This window comes from Borostomias antarcticus (assembly GCF_949987555.1).
Source record: "Borostomias antarcticus genome assembly, chromosome: 6".
In the NCBI taxonomy this organism is placed as follows: domain Eukaryota; kingdom Metazoa; phylum Chordata; class Actinopteri; order Stomiiformes; family Stomiidae; genus Borostomias; species Borostomias antarcticus.
The window spans coordinates 18,112,797-18,131,438 of record NC_140239.1 but is presented as its reverse complement, the minus strand read 5'-3'; the positions used below and the strand labels follow the sequence as shown (position 1 = coordinate 18,131,438).

General features: G+C 45.7%; 3 protein-coding genes across 4 annotated transcripts; all 3 read left to right on the top strand.

Moving 5' to 3' along the window:
- The first annotated feature begins 1,482 nt into the window (after nucleotides 1–1,482).
- katnbl1 (katanin p80 subunit B-like 1) lies at nucleotides 1,483–5,197 on the top strand. The gene is made up of 10 exons (XM_084439701.1): nucleotides 1,483–1,605; nucleotides 2,374–2,500; nucleotides 2,626–2,663; nucleotides 2,866–3,148; nucleotides 3,286–3,401; nucleotides 3,488–3,538; nucleotides 3,635–3,724; nucleotides 4,042–4,146; nucleotides 4,265–4,358; nucleotides 4,615–5,197. The coding sequence occupies exons 2-10, from the start codon at nucleotides 2,384–2,386 to the stop codon at nucleotides 4,645–4,647; spliced, it is 927 nt and encodes a 308-aa protein (XP_084295827.1). The 5' UTR covers nucleotides 1,483–1,605; nucleotides 2,374–2,383; the 3' UTR covers nucleotides 4,648–5,197.
- A 364-nt stretch (nucleotides 5,198–5,561) lies between these two features.
- emc7b (ER membrane protein complex subunit 7b) lies at nucleotides 5,562–8,008 on the top strand. The gene is made up of 5 exons (XM_084439702.1): nucleotides 5,562–5,888; nucleotides 6,456–6,575; nucleotides 6,702–6,840; nucleotides 6,993–7,073; nucleotides 7,297–8,008. The coding sequence occupies exons 1-5, from the start codon at nucleotides 5,659–5,661 to the stop codon at nucleotides 7,447–7,449; spliced, it is 723 nt and encodes a 240-aa protein (XP_084295828.1). The 5' UTR covers nucleotides 5,562–5,658; the 3' UTR covers nucleotides 7,450–8,008.
- Nucleotides 8,009–14,254: 6,246 nt separating this feature from the next.
- actc1a (actin alpha cardiac muscle 1a) lies at nucleotides 14,255–17,196 on the top strand (the record flags this gene model as incomplete). 2 transcript variants are annotated; one of them, XM_084439698.1, is made up of 8 exons in its annotated part: nucleotides 14,255–14,383; nucleotides 14,565–14,693; nucleotides 15,090–15,200; nucleotides 15,438–15,522; nucleotides 15,845–16,006; nucleotides 16,300–16,491; nucleotides 16,676–16,857; nucleotides 17,053–17,196. In XM_084439698.1, 8 exons carry the CDS (start codon nucleotides 14,255–14,257, stop codon nucleotides 17,194–17,196), a joined length of 1,134 nt encoding a protein of 377 aa, XP_084295824.1. The 2 variants fall into 2 exon arrangements, with proteins under 2 accessions (XP_084295824.1, XP_084295825.1); XM_084439699.1 differs by lacking the exon at nucleotides 14,565–14,693.
- Between the last annotated feature and the right edge of the window lie 1,446 nt (nucleotides 17,197–18,642).

Sequence of the window (18,642 nt, the reverse complement as noted above, 5' to 3'; positions counted from 1 at the left end):
GGTTCTCAAGTCTACTCACTGATTCAGAAACAACTATAACAGACTAGCATGTTTGTGCTCTGTGAGATTTTGTCCTAATCTTCTGTCTAAAGGCAAGTAGCTGGTGGGCCTATCTGAAAAGTATCTCTTAAGTAACCAATAACGTAAGCCTGCCCATAGTGGCTACCCAGAGAAATGATTCCTGGTTCTTTCACCCAAGATGTGAAAGCATTAACACCACAGGGCGAAGGCCAAAGTCCACAGTGAAAGTGTGGGCTATGTATTTGTAACCGTCATATTCTCGTCTGCGTTGTGTTCAACAGTTCGACCCATGTTAAGGGCTTACCCAGCGCGGGATTCAAACCCACGTTCGACAAGCTCTCCTGCTGCAACGCTGACAGTTAGTTAGCCAATAGGAATGTTCCTCTTTGAGGGACTGTCAGTGCTCTTTTGAGGATTGAGTTTCACCAGCTACTCTTACGTTTCACTTGTTTACACTTACCCCTTTAAACTCACTCATACCACTGGACATCCGGGTCACGGCACCATTATAGTGGTCCTACTCTCATCTGCGTTGTGTTCAACAGTTCGAGAACATCTTAAGAGCTTGCCCAGGGCAGGATTTGAACCGACGGACTGTCAGCGTTCCTTTGAGGAGTAAGTTTCACCAGTTACTCTTACATTTGACTACATATTGCAGACATACCAATTCAAACCACTGAAATGGGATCTCTGGGTGGTAATTTGCAGCGATTAAATCAATTTCAGTTCTAGGGTTTATTTTCATACTGTGCCCCACAGTGTCTTTATTTCTAGCCTATGTATTGATGTCTACGAAAGATTGGGGTGCAGTACAGCTGAACATATCAACTCACTCAACTGTTTTGAACGGGCGTATTCATATTTGTGGCTGTCTGAGACTCAAAACCGACATATTTCTGCGTAAAATTGGACAGAACTAGCCTAATTTAGTGCACCACACAGTCTGCAATAGGATAAATTAGTCTAAATACAATAACATGTAATCAGAGAAATATATGAATTACAGCTGTCTTTTCTGCAGCAGGAGACCAATATTATGTTCATGTTTAAAAGTTTGCTCAAGGTCAGCTCAGAGTCATAGCCTAATGACATTGATGGCTGGCGCTTTATATGAATTAATGTTGAATACAATAAAATATACATAAATTAAATAGCATTTTGGCTAACCACTTAAGTGTGAGTAGTAAGTGAATGAGTGAGGGAAAGAGTATTGAGTAAGTGAGTGTGATGTAACTGGCTGTGTGAGTTGTCGCTATTAACACTAGGCTATGGTTCTGTCCTGCCAGTTTAACGATGGGAGGTCACCTGCCATTTCCTTTCTCAACCTCTGTCTCCTTCTACATTTTGTGTAATCTGTCTCTGGCGTAGGCCAAATTTCCTCTCTTGGCCACTAGATGTCGGTAAAGGTCTTTCCTTCGCTGATATCAATCCCACAATCCTCGCTGGTGTATTCATTTGAATGGCAAAGCTACACTAGCTAGCTAGCAAGCAAAGTAAGAAAGCAAGCAATCTGTAAGTTGACGCTTCAAGCTATATCGACATATCTTTTTGAGGAAACTCAAAGAAACTTCGAAACATGTGACGGTTAGTAAACCAATACTTGGAATAATAAAATGTGCAGCTTTGTCGATATTACCTTGCTAGCTAGCTATCCAGCCATATGTTTCCGGGAAAAAAAATGATAGCACTAGCTAGCTTACCAGCACTAACTAGGCTACCTAGCTGGCTAACGTTATGACTAGCAATGCAGAGGTAACCAAGCTCTAGCTAGGTAGTCTAGCTATAATTTAGTAGCGAAATTAGTTAACGTTAGACAGCTAACTGGCTAGTTAATTGCACATATTGCTCTTTAACTGTCTAGCTAACTGTTATCTAACTAGCTAATATTGCTTCATGTCTATCCGGCTAGCTACGCCAGTCAGCGCTAACGTGAGCCTTAGCTACAGTAGCCAGCGAGCTAGCTAGTTGGCTAGCTACATAATTATAGTCACGCATGTCTACGAGAAAGCTCTTTGGTTAGCTCGATATAACAGCTCGCGACTAGATAACATTGGTTACAAAGATGGAGCAAAGCCACTTGTGCAGAGCTAACTTGAGTGAGCTACACTTGCTAACTTGGGTGTGCCCAGCTAGCTAACGTTATTATGTGGAAATGGCTTGGAATAATGGATTGTTGTGACAAGGCACTGGATGTCTTACTACGATTACTACGAATACTGCTCAAGTGAGCTATAGGTTAATCTATAACTAATACACTTAGACACTAAACTCCCAGCCACAAATCGTGCATTATGTCTTTCAAGTATGCAATGATGAGTATTTTATTAACGTTATATGTTGTTCTCCTTTAAGTTTCCCTACTATGGCCACTAGGAATCATGATGGGCAGAAGAGGAAGTTCCCCAGGCTCAGCCAGACCATGCCTCCTGCCCTATTCAAGCCCAGCCTGCACTCTGCAGAGGAGGAGAACATGAAGGAGGTGGGTGCTTCTACTGAGTCTGGGCTCTTTGTCCTGTATACTGAATGATTGTCTTGTCTTGCCGTGGTGACAGTTGTTTATCAGACACTGTAGGAGTGCTTTTATTGCTTATTCTTTCGTTCTAGGTGGATTTTTTAAATAAGGAAGACATAGATAAAGACAGGTGAGTTTATGAGACTCACGTCCACACGGATCATCATTTAATCCATTCTCTGCATCCCCAGCTAAGATACTGTGAATAATTGGACCACCGAAGCATCTTTCCATACTAATAGTCACCACCACTGTCTACTAACTTCTAAATCCTCAGGTCATGTCATCTCAGATCTTTATCCAGTCTCTGTTCTCACTTCTCTTCATGGCAGATCTACATTGAGTCGGGGTGCAGCACAGAGCTCTGGCAAAGTGAAACGCCTGTCTGTTTGCAAGAGGAAGATTCGCCAAGGGGTTCTGAGCTCAGGGAAACGCCGCAGTACGCCACATGCGAGCCGGGCCTGTGACATGGCAAACAAAGAGAATGAGCTGACCTGCAGCGAGGACGCGCAGGGCGCCACACGCCACAATGACAACTGCGGATTCCCTGTGAATTCTGCAGAAGCCTCTAAGATGGCCGGGCCTGGCTCAAAGTACAGCGATTACTTCGCTGAGGTGAGTTTCCCTCAAAGCAACTTTTAAACTTTGAATGACTTTGAAGGGGTGTAATTTTTGTCTTTTCTGCCAAGTGAATTAATGCATCTTAAAATTACTATTAATGTCTTTACTGTCTGCTCTTTTGCTCTCAACAGCTATCAAAAGACCATGAATCTATGACCCACGTGCTATTCGGAAGGAATCTCCGGCTCAATGTAGCTCTGACACTTTGGCGTCGTAATGCAAGTGAACTAGTGGCATACCTGATCAGGTAATAATGCTTTTTAATATTTTTTGTTCAGTTTTAGCTCTACTGTGTCTTGCCTTAATAGCCTGAACATTTGTTTTATTTCATAGAATTCAAGACAGAGGGGTGCTTCTTGACTGCCTACCTGTTATAACGAAAAAGTGAGTCAGTCGAGATGCTTTAGTCTTGGAGGTGGAAGTAAATACTGCCATGACAACTAAGCATATTATTTTCCCATCCCTTTCACCCCTCTGCAGCCTTCAGGATGAAGCACCATGCATATCACTTGGCTGTTGTGTAGACCTCCTCCCGCAAGTCAAAACTATCCTTGACAGTAAACATGAAGAGTAAGTTTGCCTAGGCTATGTGTAACCAAGCTGAATTGTATCCTCAGTATAAATACCGGCCAACCTCACCATCGAATTGCTAGATTTTCAGTGGCGTAGCTGACTAAAGCGTTGTTTATGAGAGGTGGTCAAGTGTGTCCGTAAGTCAGAGGACCTGAGTTCGAACCCAGCGTGGGCAAAGTGAGGGTAGAAGCAATACTGTTGAGCGACAGTGAAATCCGTTCGATATGGAACTGGAGAAGTGCCACAGGCGGTCTCGTGTTCTCTATGATCTTCCTGGATTCGGATGTAATTTCTAAATTGATTTCCTGTTTCAGACACTTGATCGTGGGTTTACACTGGGTGCTCTCTGTCATCAAGAAGTGGTGGCCAGAACTCGCCACAAATGACAAAAGCCTAAAGGACAGTTGCTCAGAGGAAAAGTATGTGTACTGTATCTGTATATCAACGATTTGGGATTACTTGTCATCATGCCTATCAAAATCCTCTTCATTGGATGTATTATGTTGGTGTTCTTTGTTTGCACTAACTTCATTCCAGGAACCTTCACATCATGAAACAGCAGCTGAAAGAATTGTGGGGGGAGCGAACCCAGCTAAGTTTAGTTCCAGGAACTACAGGGGAGATGGCAAAGGTAGGAGCTGCTGTCTGATTTCATAGTAAATTATTTGCTTCCTATTGGCATGTTTGTCCAGACAGTTATTTAAAGAAAATGAAATGTCCACAGTCTTTGCGCACAGTATACTGCTGTCTCCTGCTTTATTCACTCATCAAATACCCTTTTTTTGGGGGGGGGGGGGGGGGGGGGGGGGTGCATATACATTGTCTTGTCCATATAGCTATCTCGCTACAGTCACCCTGTCTGATCTCCCTTGTTTTTTAATTCACAGGTCATTGAGTCTTATGTATCACAACTATGTTGACCCATCATTGTAGCACTGAGGAGGAAGAAACCACTACTGCCAGACAGAGCTGTGTTTGAACTGTTTCTGGAGCCAGATAAATTGACTTGGACTGGTCTGTGCTCCACTGTGAAAAGCCCTGTCTGTCTGCCTGTTGACCAGATTGATGAACTAGTCAGTTCAGACATTCCCCCATCAGAACTTGAGACCATTATGAAGGGCAAGGGAGCCTTTCTGCACACCAGGCATGACTGCTTCACATTGAAGTGGATCGTCTTTTGAAGGGGCACACAGTCGACCTCCATGAGACTGGGTCCCGGCCGTTTTTTTGATGTGCCAAGCTCTTTCTCACCACAGCACTCTTGCTTTGCCACAGTGTGCAGCTACACCTGTGGATGTAATGAATGCCCTATTTTTGTTTAATATGTGTTTCCTGAATCAAGAACTTGAAACTGCTGCAGTCTTAAGTTATTAGAGCTTCTCTTTTTGCCTGTTCATGAATGACGTTTGACTGTAACATGTAAATACAGTGATTCTTTTAATCATCTTTAAAATAAATTTGGTAAAATCTGTCCGGAAAGATTGCTTTTTTTTGTAGAGAGGTGTGGAGACTGTTTGCCTAGACTTTCAACTGCAGAACGTGTAGATAAAGGATTCTGCACAAGCATTTGGAAAAGTATTTATTTTGTTAAAACAATGTTACCCCTACGGATGAGACCTTTGCCACCAATCAGGTAGTATTAGTACGAAATTCGATAATGGCCTATTAAATAATTGAATAATTCAATGTTCAAAGCTTTACACGTCATGTAGGCCTTTGACTCTACCTAGCACGGTTTTTATGGCGTGTGTTATTTATTTAAAAAAAATCTTTCTTTTTTTTGTTTTCGCAATAAAGTTTTTGGAAGCATGTGACGTCACATTTCCGGGCGGAGAGACAGCTGATGCGAGCGTCGGCTGCTACTTGGGGGACCTAAGCCTCTGATATTATAAATATTAACGAATAGAAACGGTTTTAGGTTATCCGCAGATATGTTACTTTGGGGGAGAATATCTGAATTGTGGCTGCTCTTGCAGAGTATGTTTGTTTTAGCGTGGTGTTTCAATGACATCGAAACGGGGCCTGCGAGTGTATCTGTTCAGGCGAACGGGGATCGCTTCAAAATCGAGGGTCGGGCAATAGTTCCTGGGTTGAAAACGCAAGACTGGATTTCGACAGCCAAAGTTCTTGTGGAGGGTGATGAGTATGTTGGCTTTCTGAGGTAAGATTAAGACGGTAAAAGACGCAGTTAGTTTGTTTTGATGTCAAGCCTAGTGGTTCAGGATGTTGTGCTAACTAGGGTGACGTTAGCACTAGCTAGCAGGCCTCGTGCGGCATCGGCTGTCACAGACTGCCGTCTCCAGCAGCTACGAACTCAGACTAGGCTTATAGAAGCCATGTCCAGCAGTGTTCACGTTTAAATACCCTAGTTTGCACTTTGCCGTGTCGACACTTTGTAGGACTTTGTTAGCTGGGCTGGCTAACAGTTAGCTTGTTTACTGGCTAGTTATGCCACTAGCTAGCTACCTGGCTACGTCAATGCACATATGGTTGTATTGGTGCCCATCATTTATATTTTCTATCAACGTTATTTGAATGAATATTGCTAGGTAGACTTGCTTGCCTGGTCTGATGATGTTCCTGGCCCCTTTCAGCATTTTTCTTCATGCGAGTCCAGGTCCACATCCTACTAGCTAGGTTCTGATCACTGTACTAATACTTGTGTGATTTCTCTTGTGACCTTGCTCACCTTAGTGATCTGTGTCTGTGTCGCTGTTTGTTTCCACAGAACCGATGGAAGCTTCGCTGTGAACGATGTCCCGTCAGGATCTTATGTTGTGGAAGTCATATCACCTGCATATAAATTTGAGTCAGTCCGAGTAGACATCACATCCAAAGGAAAAATGAGGTAATTCATGTACAGAAGGTTTTGAATAAAATGCCAGATTGTTTTTTTTTGTCTGAGGCACGCTGAACTGCAAAGCTACACCTGTCTTTGTTCTTGTTCATGACTAATTATTGGATCTACTCGCAGGGCGCGTCTTGTGAACTACATCAAGACGTCTGAGGTGATCCGCCAGCCTTACCCTCTCCAGATCAGGTCCTCTGGCCCGCACACCTACTTCATGAAGAGGGAGACCTGGGGCTGGACTGACTTCCTCATGAACCCCATGGTAAAGTAGATACAGCGATCACTACTGACCACATACCACCATTCTCCCTGACCCTGTGTGTTTTTTAAGATATGCAGCAGGAGAAGTGGGCACATCAATGTGATGTGGATCAGAGAGGACGACGCATTAATACTCTCTCCTTGTTCCTTCAGGTAATGATGATGGTACTTCCTCTGCTGATCATAGTCCTGCTGCCCAAGGTGGTCAACACCAACGATCCTGAGATGAGAAAGGTAAACTGGACCCTGAATACCCTCACCTGTCACCTTCTCCACAGAGAGAGAATGAGAACCTGTTACTTGTATACCGCAATGCCTTCCCCGGTGTTAACAGCCACCAACCCAGGTCTTACTTGTGAAAGAAGTCCTTTGACCCACAGCGGAGCTCGTTTAGTTATTTCCTGTTGTGTTCCCGGAACCCGCTGGTGATTTGCTGTCATCCGTGTCCCCTCAACAGGAAATGGAGCAGTCCATGAACATGCTGAACCCCAACCCCGAGCTGCCGGACGTGTCCGAGTTCATGACCAAGCTCTTCTCCGGCTCCAAGGGCTCTGGGAAGCCGGGGGGCGGCAGCAAGAGTGGCAGCAGGCCTGCGGTCAAGAGGAAGTAGTACCGAACGCCTGCCCCTCCCTGACCTGTCCTCCAACAACCATGGGTCTGATCCTGCCAGGATTTTTAAGAGTTGTCTGTTGTACAGTTTTCTTTTCTTTTTTCTTTTTTTTGAAGGTGTCATTTTTTCCCCCCAAAGTCTGGCAGAGTGACTGAGCAAAGGTTAGGTTTTTTGTGTTTTTGTTTTTTTTGCACTGCACTGTTATTACCCTTCAACTCAACGCGAGAGATTTTACTCTTTATTTGATGTTTGTACCTGTGACTTACTCTGGTATGCCTGCCTAGTCCTTCATACTGTACGCCTCTCATTCACTCACCATCTCCATGAATGCCTAGCTGACTGTCACTAGCCCTCAGGGGGGTAATCCTACTTACTGCTGCTGCATTTCACAAATGTGTGTTCTAATTCCAATACTTGAATGAGAGCTTATCAACTATTCAGCTATTCCCTTTTTTGAGTTGGTTAACGCGACTGTGAATGAAAAATAAAATGGATTGAATTTTAATTATAATGAAAAAAAACAGACTTATTTAAATGCCAAGATGAATAAATTGTGATAAGAGCGTACACCATGTCTAAATTTTGTGTCCTTGGCTTTAGTGGATTTAGCTAATGGTTTAATTATGGTAATAATTAAAGCATTAAAGGCATTTCTTGTTCAATATTAAATGTATTGATCATGTCCCACTTCAAAGCACATATCCTGAAGAGGTTAGCTGTACGGAGGTAGGTATGGTAGGCCTACTTCATTAATCCCAGAGGGAAATGTTACACCATTGACATTCAAGGGACATCAAATATGATTAAGAAACCAAAGTACAATAGGTGCAAGTATAAATATAATATACAATACAATATACAGAAATGCAATACTGTACAATCATGCTACAGAAATAAGTGTTTAACAAAGGTAGGCTAAATAGATTCCTAAGGATGTACAGGTGTCCATTGTGCAAACAAAGATGTGCCAAGATTTGAATGGGATTGTCTTCCTCAGCTGTGGCTGTAAATCTGAGCAGCAGAGGGTTCCCCTTGTGACAAACTATGGTTAAACTACTGTGTTATATTATCATCAATGGTTTCTGTAGGCCAAACTTGCTATAGGTGAATGTATAAAATATACACAATTGTTCAAGCTTTAGATGCAAATATACGTTACCCTCACACACACACACACACACATATGTAGCTTATAGCGGACAATGAGCGCTGACATGGAAACTTCCAAAGCACTCCACATATTTATAGAGCTGACATTATCTGAGGAACTGTTGGCAAGGACCCATGCCCAAACTCTACAGGTTCGTCAGCACATTGTAACCCCCCCCTCTCTCTCTCTCTCTGTCACACACACACACAAGATTCAAGATTTCCTTTATTGTCTTTGTAACATTGCTGGTACAACGAAATTAAAACTCACACCTAACGGGGCTCCAATAATATACTAGAAAAGTAGATAAATAGTCTAATTCTGTAGCGTCTTCCTGACGACAGGATGTTAAACAGGTGATGACCGGGGGGGGTTCCTTGACGATGCTGGTGGCTTTCCGTAGGCAGCGGGAGGTGTAGATGTCCTCGATGGCAGGGAGAGTGTTGGTAATCTTCTGGGCTGAGTTGACGACTCGCTGCAGAGCCTTCTTCTCAGCCGCAGAGCACACACACACACACACACACACACACACACACACACACACACACACACACACACACACATACATACATACATACATACATACATACATACATACATACATACATACATACAGAAAAGCACGTAGGCTAGTAAGGCTACACACACACACTTGTGTGGCAGCACTGCAACTGTAGGCTGCAGTGAGGGCCATCGCTTCCCAGATAGCAAGCGGATCTGGGCCATATACAGGCCAGATCTGGCCCTTGTGGCTTAGGTCCAGCCCATATATGGCCCAGAATTATTACCATCCGCTTGCTATCTGGGTTTAAACTCACATCAAAGTTAATAGCAATATGCAGGTATGAATTGGTTTTATACTGTAATTCATTATGACAGCTTGTTGTGTGTCTGCCCTGCTGCAGCTCAGCGCCCAGCGCAAGCAGCGCTCAATAGGATAATCACCGTACAATCAGCAGCCGTTTAGAGCGGACAGCACTGTACCGCGGCAGAGCAAACGCCCCCATGCCTCACCTGACATCTCTCGCCTTGTCGTCATGATTTACTGTGAGCGATGCACTTTGATATGAAAAAATCCCTACCGCGATTCTTGATTAACGTGCCTATCAACGTGCTGTCTGTCGCCTGCCAGCAGCTGTTCAGCCAGGCATTTGGCACATCACACACTACAGTAGGCCTGCCGACTACGTCTACATAGTGGCAAAGGACAGAGAACTGAGAATACAGTGCACTGGCAGAACCTGATTTCCTTTCTGAGCAGGTATGGACAGAGTGTTGTGTATTGTAATGTAAAAAGCCTGTCAGAGACCACATGCTTGTTTATACAGATGCTCAGAGTCAACAACAGGTGTTGAAAGTATCTTGCAGGGGACATGAGTTGCTTGCCATAAAATGTAATAAATATACTGTACAGGTATTAGTTGTCAACAAAAATAGCTGCACTAAAATATCCCTCACAGCCATGGCTTATTTCCATCTTTTCAATTGACTGAAACCCACAGATTTCCTCACAGTCTGTAACGGCAATAAAGTCTGCAAAGTAAACAAACTAGTCTCTGAAGTGATGAATGTTGAGAAAGCATTTGTTGGTAACAGCTGCCACGCTGACCATCACTGCTAGAGGGTTGAGTTGACCAGGCCAGGCAGGCAGCTGTCACAGACACAAACAGACAACCCCTGTTCTTCCTACAGTACGTGCCCTTATAAGGATGAATGTCCCCCAAATGCACGGCCCATTCTTATCCTGATAAAGACCTGGAGATGGAGACTCACACTTCACATAACAGATTTCTCTCTGTGTGCTGAAACTATCTATCATATAACTACATATATAAACCAATGTGTAACCACAGAAGAACCCTCTGAAAAAGGAACCCTACGGTTCCAGATAAAAGTATTTTCAGCTCCGTGAGGTGCTCTTTAGAACCATAAATGAAGATATAGAATCTTACGACCTGAGAAGGATTCTATAAGGAATCTTTATTTTTCAGATTTTTTTCTATTGTTCCAAATGGTTCTATATAGAACCCTTTTAGTGGCCTAGTCAGGTCAAAATAGATTAATTATGTGGCACATATTTGAGGGCATTTAACTTCAAATAGAGCATTTGAAGTTAAATGCTGCTAGAATCATCCGACCAACACCATTCTACTGTCCCTGCTTGCTTGACTGTTGTTATAGCTGTCCTGGGGAATCCTGACGGATTGTGGGTGTCCGCCATCTATCTCTCCTGCTGCTGCTGCTGCTGTGAAAAACGTCTAAATATAGAGGCCTCCCCACAGCCAGTGGGACTACACCGAGTTCAGAAATGCTCACACATAATCCACATGTGGCACATCCTGATGGAACACAGGTTCACGGAATGCCTCCAATACCTTTTCGCTTGAAGTCACGCTCCCAAAATGGGACTTACGCGCGAACACACACACACAAACACACATACACACACCTCCCGCTGAGATGATCAAACAGGTGGGCGTGGATAGACACAGATCCTTGTCCTGTGTGATTTTTTGTTTTTTTCATAAAGCATGTCATGTATTTTCTAACAATGCTACTGAACTGACCGGGCACTTCCCCAAATTGTGTGTCACTGATATTATTCATCTAGAGGAAACTGCACTGTATCAGTTCCCTTGTTCTGTAAATGCTGTGAATAGAATGTGAAAAGTAGGTTAGCAAGTCCCTTTGAGGTACAGTAGATCACAGAGATCATAGCTACAAATGGGGTGTTTCAAAATGTTGACGGGGAGGCCCTTGCTTTCGCATTGGGTCTTTAAGGCTTGGACTCTATATAGAAAACAGGCTTCTGTTTCCTGATAGGGCACCTACAGGACAGGAGCCTATGGGGGGGGGACAGAGAGAGGTGACGAATAAGGAGCTACGGGAGCAGACTCTCCCCCCTGGATCTGCAGCGATGTGCAGTCAGTGACACCTGTTACTCAGCATGACCCTAAAAGGAGAGAGCGGAGCCAATCAGAGCGCCGGCTTCGGCCGGTGCCGCCACAGGCTGTCCCCAAGATCTGTCGAGCGGAGGAGGGTCTGGACACCGACCCCTGGCCCTCTCCCTCCCCTGCTCCCCCGCCTTCCCGAACCCCGCCCCCACCCCCCATCCCGACCTGCACCCGCCCCCCTCCTCTCGACCCCCCCACGCAGCCTCTCAGCTGTCTGGCATGTCCCCTCTCCCTCGCACATGCCACAGCCCTGGCAAAATGACATCGGCACTATTTCACAGGCTGCACCGAGTGCCCCTCAAACGACTCCTTAACTACCCCCCCACCCCCAAATAATAATCCACAGTAGAGTTCCACCCCTCTGGTCCTCATTCCCAGCCCCCTTTCACAGCTTTGTCATATTAGCGCGACTTTCGAGGCAATGGAGGACAGTTGAACTGAATGGAGGAGTGATGCCCAGTCACCAAGCCTACATTCTAACGACTCTGCAATCTTTTATATGGTCTGGTTAGGGTTAGGGTTAAGGTTAGGCTCGCAGGCAGCAGAGTTCAAACCTGATTGCCTCGGAACACTGTTGATTCTGTGGGTGTTTAAGCCAATAAGGGTGAGGAAGGGTGACTTGTTTATGCATTCATTAATATGTAAACAAACCAGACTGATAAAAGTACATTCTTTTTGTCAATCACTCCCATATACCCACTTAAAGTATGGTACAGAAGTTAACCTCAAGTTAACCAAACGGGCCCTGCCAAAATCCTTTAGCGATGCATCTGCCTTTCTAAGAACTCTCTGTGTCCCTGTCGACACTTCCTGTATCATTCAAATCAATAATCAGACAGACAGGAGCTCTTTTCACATGCCAGATTTCAGACCATTACCACCCCCCCCCCTCAAATAACCAAGCATACATAACACCATAATGGAAAACCTTTTAACAATAATCCACCCTCCACTCTTTGCTGCCAATCCTTATTTTTGTCCAGGGGCGGGGCTGCCATCTCCTAGGAAACATCAAGCCATTTTAGTGGCGTCCCGACCCTTCACAGAGGCCCTGACACAGGATACACTTACTTGTGAACCATGTTTTTAGCAGCTCTTATTTGGGCTTGTGTGAACTCCTGAGCCCGCCCCCAGCCCCCAGCCCCAGAACAGAGGGGCATATTTAAGGAGCACCTCGCACCCTCAGCCCTTTGTCCCAGTGGAAACTCCAGTCTTGCGGTTCAACTTGGTGAGTGACTATACCTCTGTCACAGCTGCTGCCTGTGACTGCTTCTCTTTGGACTACTTCAGGCAGAGGAGAGAGAGGGAACAGACAGGATGGCTAGACGTTTTTTTGGTTTTAGGATCCAAACTTTTGTCAGCTACTGAGGGAACATCAAGTCACTGCATAGACATTTTACAAGCGAGAGAACAGAATCTATATCCGATAGCCTGGAGTGACCTGTTTGATAAATTCTAATAGGCCAGTTAATTTTGAAAACTTGCCATGGAGGCTTATTACCTCAGTTGTCGGTCCAGATACAGTTTGTAATCGTGGAGAGGGAGGGAGAGAGGGGAAGGAGAGAGGGGAGGAAGAACAGAGGGAACAGGGGGATCAGTTGGGGGACGGCGTGGGCTCGTGTGACTGACTGACAGCTCTTCCTGGTGGCACATGTGTAATCTGAGGATTAGATGAAGGGACAGGGCACGCGTTTTGGAGCGCCAGGCCAGGCCTGCGGCTCTCATCAGCCCCGAGCTGACCAAGCAGGCTGGGCTTAACGAAGGGGGCTGCAGGAGGCTGGAGGAATAGAGTGGTAGTGGAGCTGGTGATGGGGGGGCTGGAAGGACTACAGAGGCTGAAGGACAGGGAGACTTGGGAGGCTGGGGGGGGGGGGGGGGGGGGGGTAGATGTGTACGAGACCCTGAGTGAGACTTTGGAAGGTTGGATGGACGGGGGGAACCGGAGGGACTAGGGAAGCTGTGAGGTACTGAAGGACAGCAGCACATGCTCAGGCTCCGCACACAGGAACTACTATACGCTGACAGCTGAGGAGGGACACCGGTCTCCGCTGTCACTTGTCAACCGACCAGTTCCTGGCTTCAGCTGTGAAATAGAACAGATAGAAGTGGGGGGTGGAAGATGGGCGGGGGAGGGGGGGGGGGGGTGTAGGGGTAGGGTTCCACGAGGCTGCCGCTTGGAATGACAAGGGCCAGGGCTTAAAATAGAGCAGTGGAGTGAGGGGCTGTGCTATGCCCCTTTTTGGCTTTACAGGGGAGCGCTGAGAGACAGACAAGGAAGATAGGATAGCTGGGTTAGGTTATATGGAGAAAAAAAGCCTCGGAAAAATCACTAGAATTCACCTAATCGGACCTCAATATCATTGTATTGGCCTAATATCTATAATTCAATAACTAATGACATCTAGAATAAGAGTAGGCCAAGTTGTCTAATTTGATAGTCAGCCACAAGGGAAAGATGTGAGATGAGATGTGTCAGTTGGTAGGCTACAACAGTATCTGCCACGGGTAGATCAAGTGACTGGTGATTGTGTGTATGCCCACCCAGCCGGCAGACGCGTTTCATGCCATAGATATAGATAACAGGTTAGAATAACCGTGTGGCTATTTTTTGCCGCGTAAAAACGCAAATGCCGGGTGTCGCTTACCGGTGTCGCTCTCCTCCTCCTCCTTCTGCAGAAGGCCATCCCAAACAAGACCAATCATGTGCGACGAAGACGAGACTACCGCCCTCGTGTGCGACAACGGCTCTGGCCTTGTCAAGGCTGGGTTCGCCGGTGATGACGCTCCCCGTGCTGTGTTCCCATCCATCGTCGGCCGCCCTCGTCACCAGGTGCGCTACTTTTACAAATTACGGCGGTTTTATTTACCCAGTTCATGATGTAAACCTATGACAATAATAGTCTATTGAGCACGCAGACCAATGCGTAACTATGCGTAACATTGGCGTGCACTTTACAGTAGTCCTCGTTTGTGCGTAATTGCGATGCCTGACCAGCGTTTGCTCTCTGCAGGGTGTGATGGTGGGTATGGGTCAGAAGGACAGCTACGTAGGAGACGAGGCTCAGAGCAAGAGGGGTATCCTGACTCTGAAATACCCCATCGAGCATGGCATCATCACCAACTGGGACGATATGGAGAAGGTGGGTAGTCTAGCAGAGGAAACGATAGGCTATGATGCTAAACATGATGTCTAAATGCCTGCTAATATTAGATGATAAAAAGGAACCAAAGACTCTCTTAACACACTCACATACACACACACACGCGTGCACACACACACACACGCTCACACACACACACACACACACACACAGACACACACACACACACACACACAAACACACACACACACACACCAGCCTATAATCTACTCTATGTACAGTCACACTAATAATAATACAGATAAATCATGTCAGAGAATTATCAAGAGATCCAGGCAGCACTCTCACTTTGGGGTGTGGTTATCAGATCACGAGCATATGTGGGACATACCTGACATCCTCTAACCACCCCTCCCTTCTCTCCTCCCTGGTCAGATCTGGCACCACACCTTCTACAATGAGCTGCGTGTGGCCCCTGAGGAGCACCCCACCCTGCTCACTGAGGCCCCCCTGAACCCCAAGGCCAACAGGGAGAAGATGACCCAGGTGAGCCTCCCTTACCTCAGCACCTAACTGCTATTGATGACTGTACCGAGTGACACGCCGGCCCATATAGAACTATGTACTCAGTGTCGAAGTACCCTATTGTCAGTGTTGTGCTGTACGTTATTGATTGAATCGATGTATATTGGAGAATGTGGCGATGTTGACACTACGCTTTGCTCTCCGGAGGGCTGTTAATGTTGTCATGTCTAAAATGGCTGCCACGTCCTCTCTCTCCAGATCATGTTTGAGACCTTCAACGTCCCCGCCATGTATGTCGCCATCCAGGCTGTGCTGTCCCTGTACGCTTCCGGCCGTACCACCGGTGAGGCTCCGCGGCTCTTAGGCTCTGCCGACATTACTAAGCATAATATAATAATAATATAAATAACATGCTACAATAGTCAAAAATCTATTGTTACCTCAAAACTATGACTTGTTTTTAACCCAGCACACAGCTGATGCGTATTATATATCTCTTAAAAAATCTATTGAAAACATGTTTTGGTTAGCAAGATTTTGTGTTGCTTTGAGACACAAGTGAATAAGCCCAGTCTAGTCTGTTTTACAGCACAATGTTTGTCCCATGTGACCTTCCAGAGCTGTTAGGGGTTCACCTGCTGACCAGCCCTGTTCTCGCTCTGCAGGTATTGTGCTGGACTCTGGTGATGGTGTGACACACAACGTCCCCATCTATGAGGGTTATGCTCTTCCCCACGCCATCATGCGTCTGGATCTGGCCGGTCGCGACCTGACCGACTACCTGATGAAGATCCTGACTGAGCGTGGCTACTCCTTCGTGACCACTGGTGAGAAGATGGGAGACTTAGCTATAGGCCTTCTGTAGGCTTCATAGCCTACTTAATTCAGAGACCAGAAGGGAGAACACAGATCATTAACATCTACTTTGTCTAGTTAATCTTAGAAGCAGGCCTACGATTGTAGTTTTCTAAAGGCCTGTTAAAGAATTCACCAGCTGTGATGTAGGTCGAGAGATCTGCATCTGGTGTTAGATGCTCTAGTCTAACTGTTAGAGTTCAGACAGAGACGATGTCCAGTTTGGACTTCTTATAATTGACTGTGAATGTGCCCCCCACTACAGCTGAGCGTGAGATCGTGCGTGACATCAAGGAGAAGCTGTGCTATGTGGCTCTGGACTTCGAGAACGAGATGGCCACCGCCGCCTCCTCCTCCTCTCTGGAGAAGAGCTACGAGCTTCCCGACGGCCAGGTCATCACCATTGGCAACGAGCGTTTCCGCTGCCCCGAGACCCTCTTCCAGCCTTCCTTCATTGGTGCGTCTACCTCACCCCAAATTTGAATCCGTATATGTGTCAATACCTGTTGCTTTACTGCCCCCTAGTGACCAAGTGTTTAGGCTTCAGTGTGTAGGCTATTTTATAGACTGAGATGTTTACAGTGAGTCCACTTAGCCGGCTGTTGCGCATCCAAGTGACTTTGGTCCTCTCATCTACACAGGTATGGAGTCTGCCGGTATCCATGAGACCGCATACAATAGCATCATGAAGTGCGACATTGATATCCGTAAGGACCTGTACGCCAACAATGTGCTGTCCGGTGGTACCACCATGTACCCTGGTATCGCTGACCGTATGCAGAAGGAGATCACCGCTCTGGCCCCCAGCACCATGAAGATCAAGGTGAGCAGCACCAGAACGTCGCAACACAACAGTGTTGATGAATTAAGCGCCGCACATTAGGCCTACATCTTATCGCACAAGCATCCGTACAGTACAGCCTAACACACACACAAATTTGTACAGCGTGTATTTTGCGTCAGTTCCACAGCTGTCCTCTGTGAAGCTAACCACATCTCCTCTCTTCCTCCTCTGCAGATCATTGCTCCCCCCGAGCGTAAGTACTCCGTCTGGATCGGTGGCTCCATCCTGGCTTCTCTGTCCACCTTCCAGCAGATGTGGATCAGCAAGCAGGAGTACGACGAGGCAGGCCCCTCCATTGTCCACAGGAAGTGCTTCTAAACCCACCGCCCCGGCGCCCCCACTCCAACTACATCCACCCTCCTGTCTGCATTTGTACTGTGCCGTTTACTGTATATACATGTACTGTTGTAATAAAAATAGTTGCCTGTAACAGTAAACAAGGAGTTTTCTAGTGTCTGTGGTTGGTTTTTGAGGAAGGGCCTAGTTTTTTGGGAAAATGACATTATTGCAACGTCTTTACTACAGGGTACTTACGGTCCGGAGGGGGATGGGAGGGGGACCTGAATGGTTGGCTGTGTCTGTCAAGGCTGCCGGTTCACCTTGATTTTCCATATAACTATTTTAGCAGCACGCAATCAAACGGCGGATTTGTCTAAATGTACCGATGGTACGTCAATTAGGGACTGCCTGATGTGTGTTAACATCAGCTTAGCTAATGGTACGGTACAGCTTAGCTAAATTATACCCTTTTATGCAAACACTCTAGGATCTCCATGGGAATGGTGACACCGAATAATACTACTGGAGATGTCACCCTGTTATAAATGAGGTTAGCACAGCCAGGGGTTTAGCATGTGAAAGGTTGAGGGAGGTAGAGTGAAAATGTAAAACAAAGGACAAGGCTGAGGATAACAATTTCTATGACACCTGATACAGAGAGACCATCATTTCACTGATCATTCCGGTATTGAGCTAGCTGCAGTTTTTATGCAGGCTCTCACTGGGCTACAATGGAAGTCAATGGGGCATAGGTAAATGTGTTGGAAAAACAATGATAAAGTGTTTTTCCGAGACAGGAAGAACAGGGTGTAATCATACGCGCAGTTTGACTTTTTGATCAGGGGGGGCAGTCAGTCCCCGCCCCCCCCCCCCCTCATCAAAAAGGGATTGTAATAGCGGTAAAAATAAGTGCCCTGCACGGACATTGGAATGCGCATTTTCTGTTACAACTGCATGATTGACCCACAACATTTCAAAACACAGTGCTTATTCTTTCCAATATCCACGTTTCGTTCAACTGCGCCTCCGCTGCGCCGTCCATTAGCACAAAAATGAATAATGAATAATAAATAAAATCAATAAAGCCTAGGCCTACTTCAAACAATATTTTCCAATAAATTCTTCCAAAAACTAAAACAGAATGTATGCTACGCCTTTCATGCTTCAATGTCGCGATGGGTCATTATATTAGAATCCAGCAATTGCCTCTTCACATATAGCCTATCTGCATTTATATCAAAGAATAATACTGCGTGCATAATCAATTTGACAACTGGACAATGGATACGTTGCACAGCAAATATATGCAGTATTCAACAGTTCGTTCATGGCTAGCAATGGTATATGGGGTTGGATCTGTTTCAATACTTGTCAATATACACCACGTTTCACAAATGTTTTTTGGTGATTCACAAATGCATTTGTGTGGTTCACAAATAAATTCTTGTTTCACAAATGTATTTTTGTGGTTCACTGTTACGCCCC

Bases quoted from the DNA above. Each gene is read 5' to 3' on its own strand.
- katnbl1 (XM_084439701.1), top strand. From the start codon at position 2,384: ATGGCCACTAGGAATCATGATGGGCAGAAGAGGAAGTTCCCCAGGCTC. The intron at 2,501-2,625 runs GTGGGTGCTTCT...CTTTCGTTCTAG, and splicing joins AGGAGGAGAACATGAAGGAG to GTGGATTTTTTAAATAAGGA. The intron at 4,359-4,614 runs GTAGGAGCTGCT...TTTAATTCACAG, and splicing joins CTACAGGGGAGATGGCAAAG to GTCATTGAGTCTTATGTATC.
- emc7b (XM_084439702.1), top strand. From the start codon at position 5,659: ATGTTACTTTGGGGGAGAATATCTGAATTGTGGCTGCTCTTGCAGAGT. The intron at 6,576-6,701 runs GTAATTCATGTA...ATCTACTCGCAG, and splicing joins ACATCCAAAGGAAAAATGAG to GGCGCGTCTTGTGAACTACA. The intron at 6,841-6,992 runs GTAAAGTAGATA...TTGTTCCTTCAG, and splicing joins ACTTCCTCATGAACCCCATG to GTAATGATGATGGTACTTCC.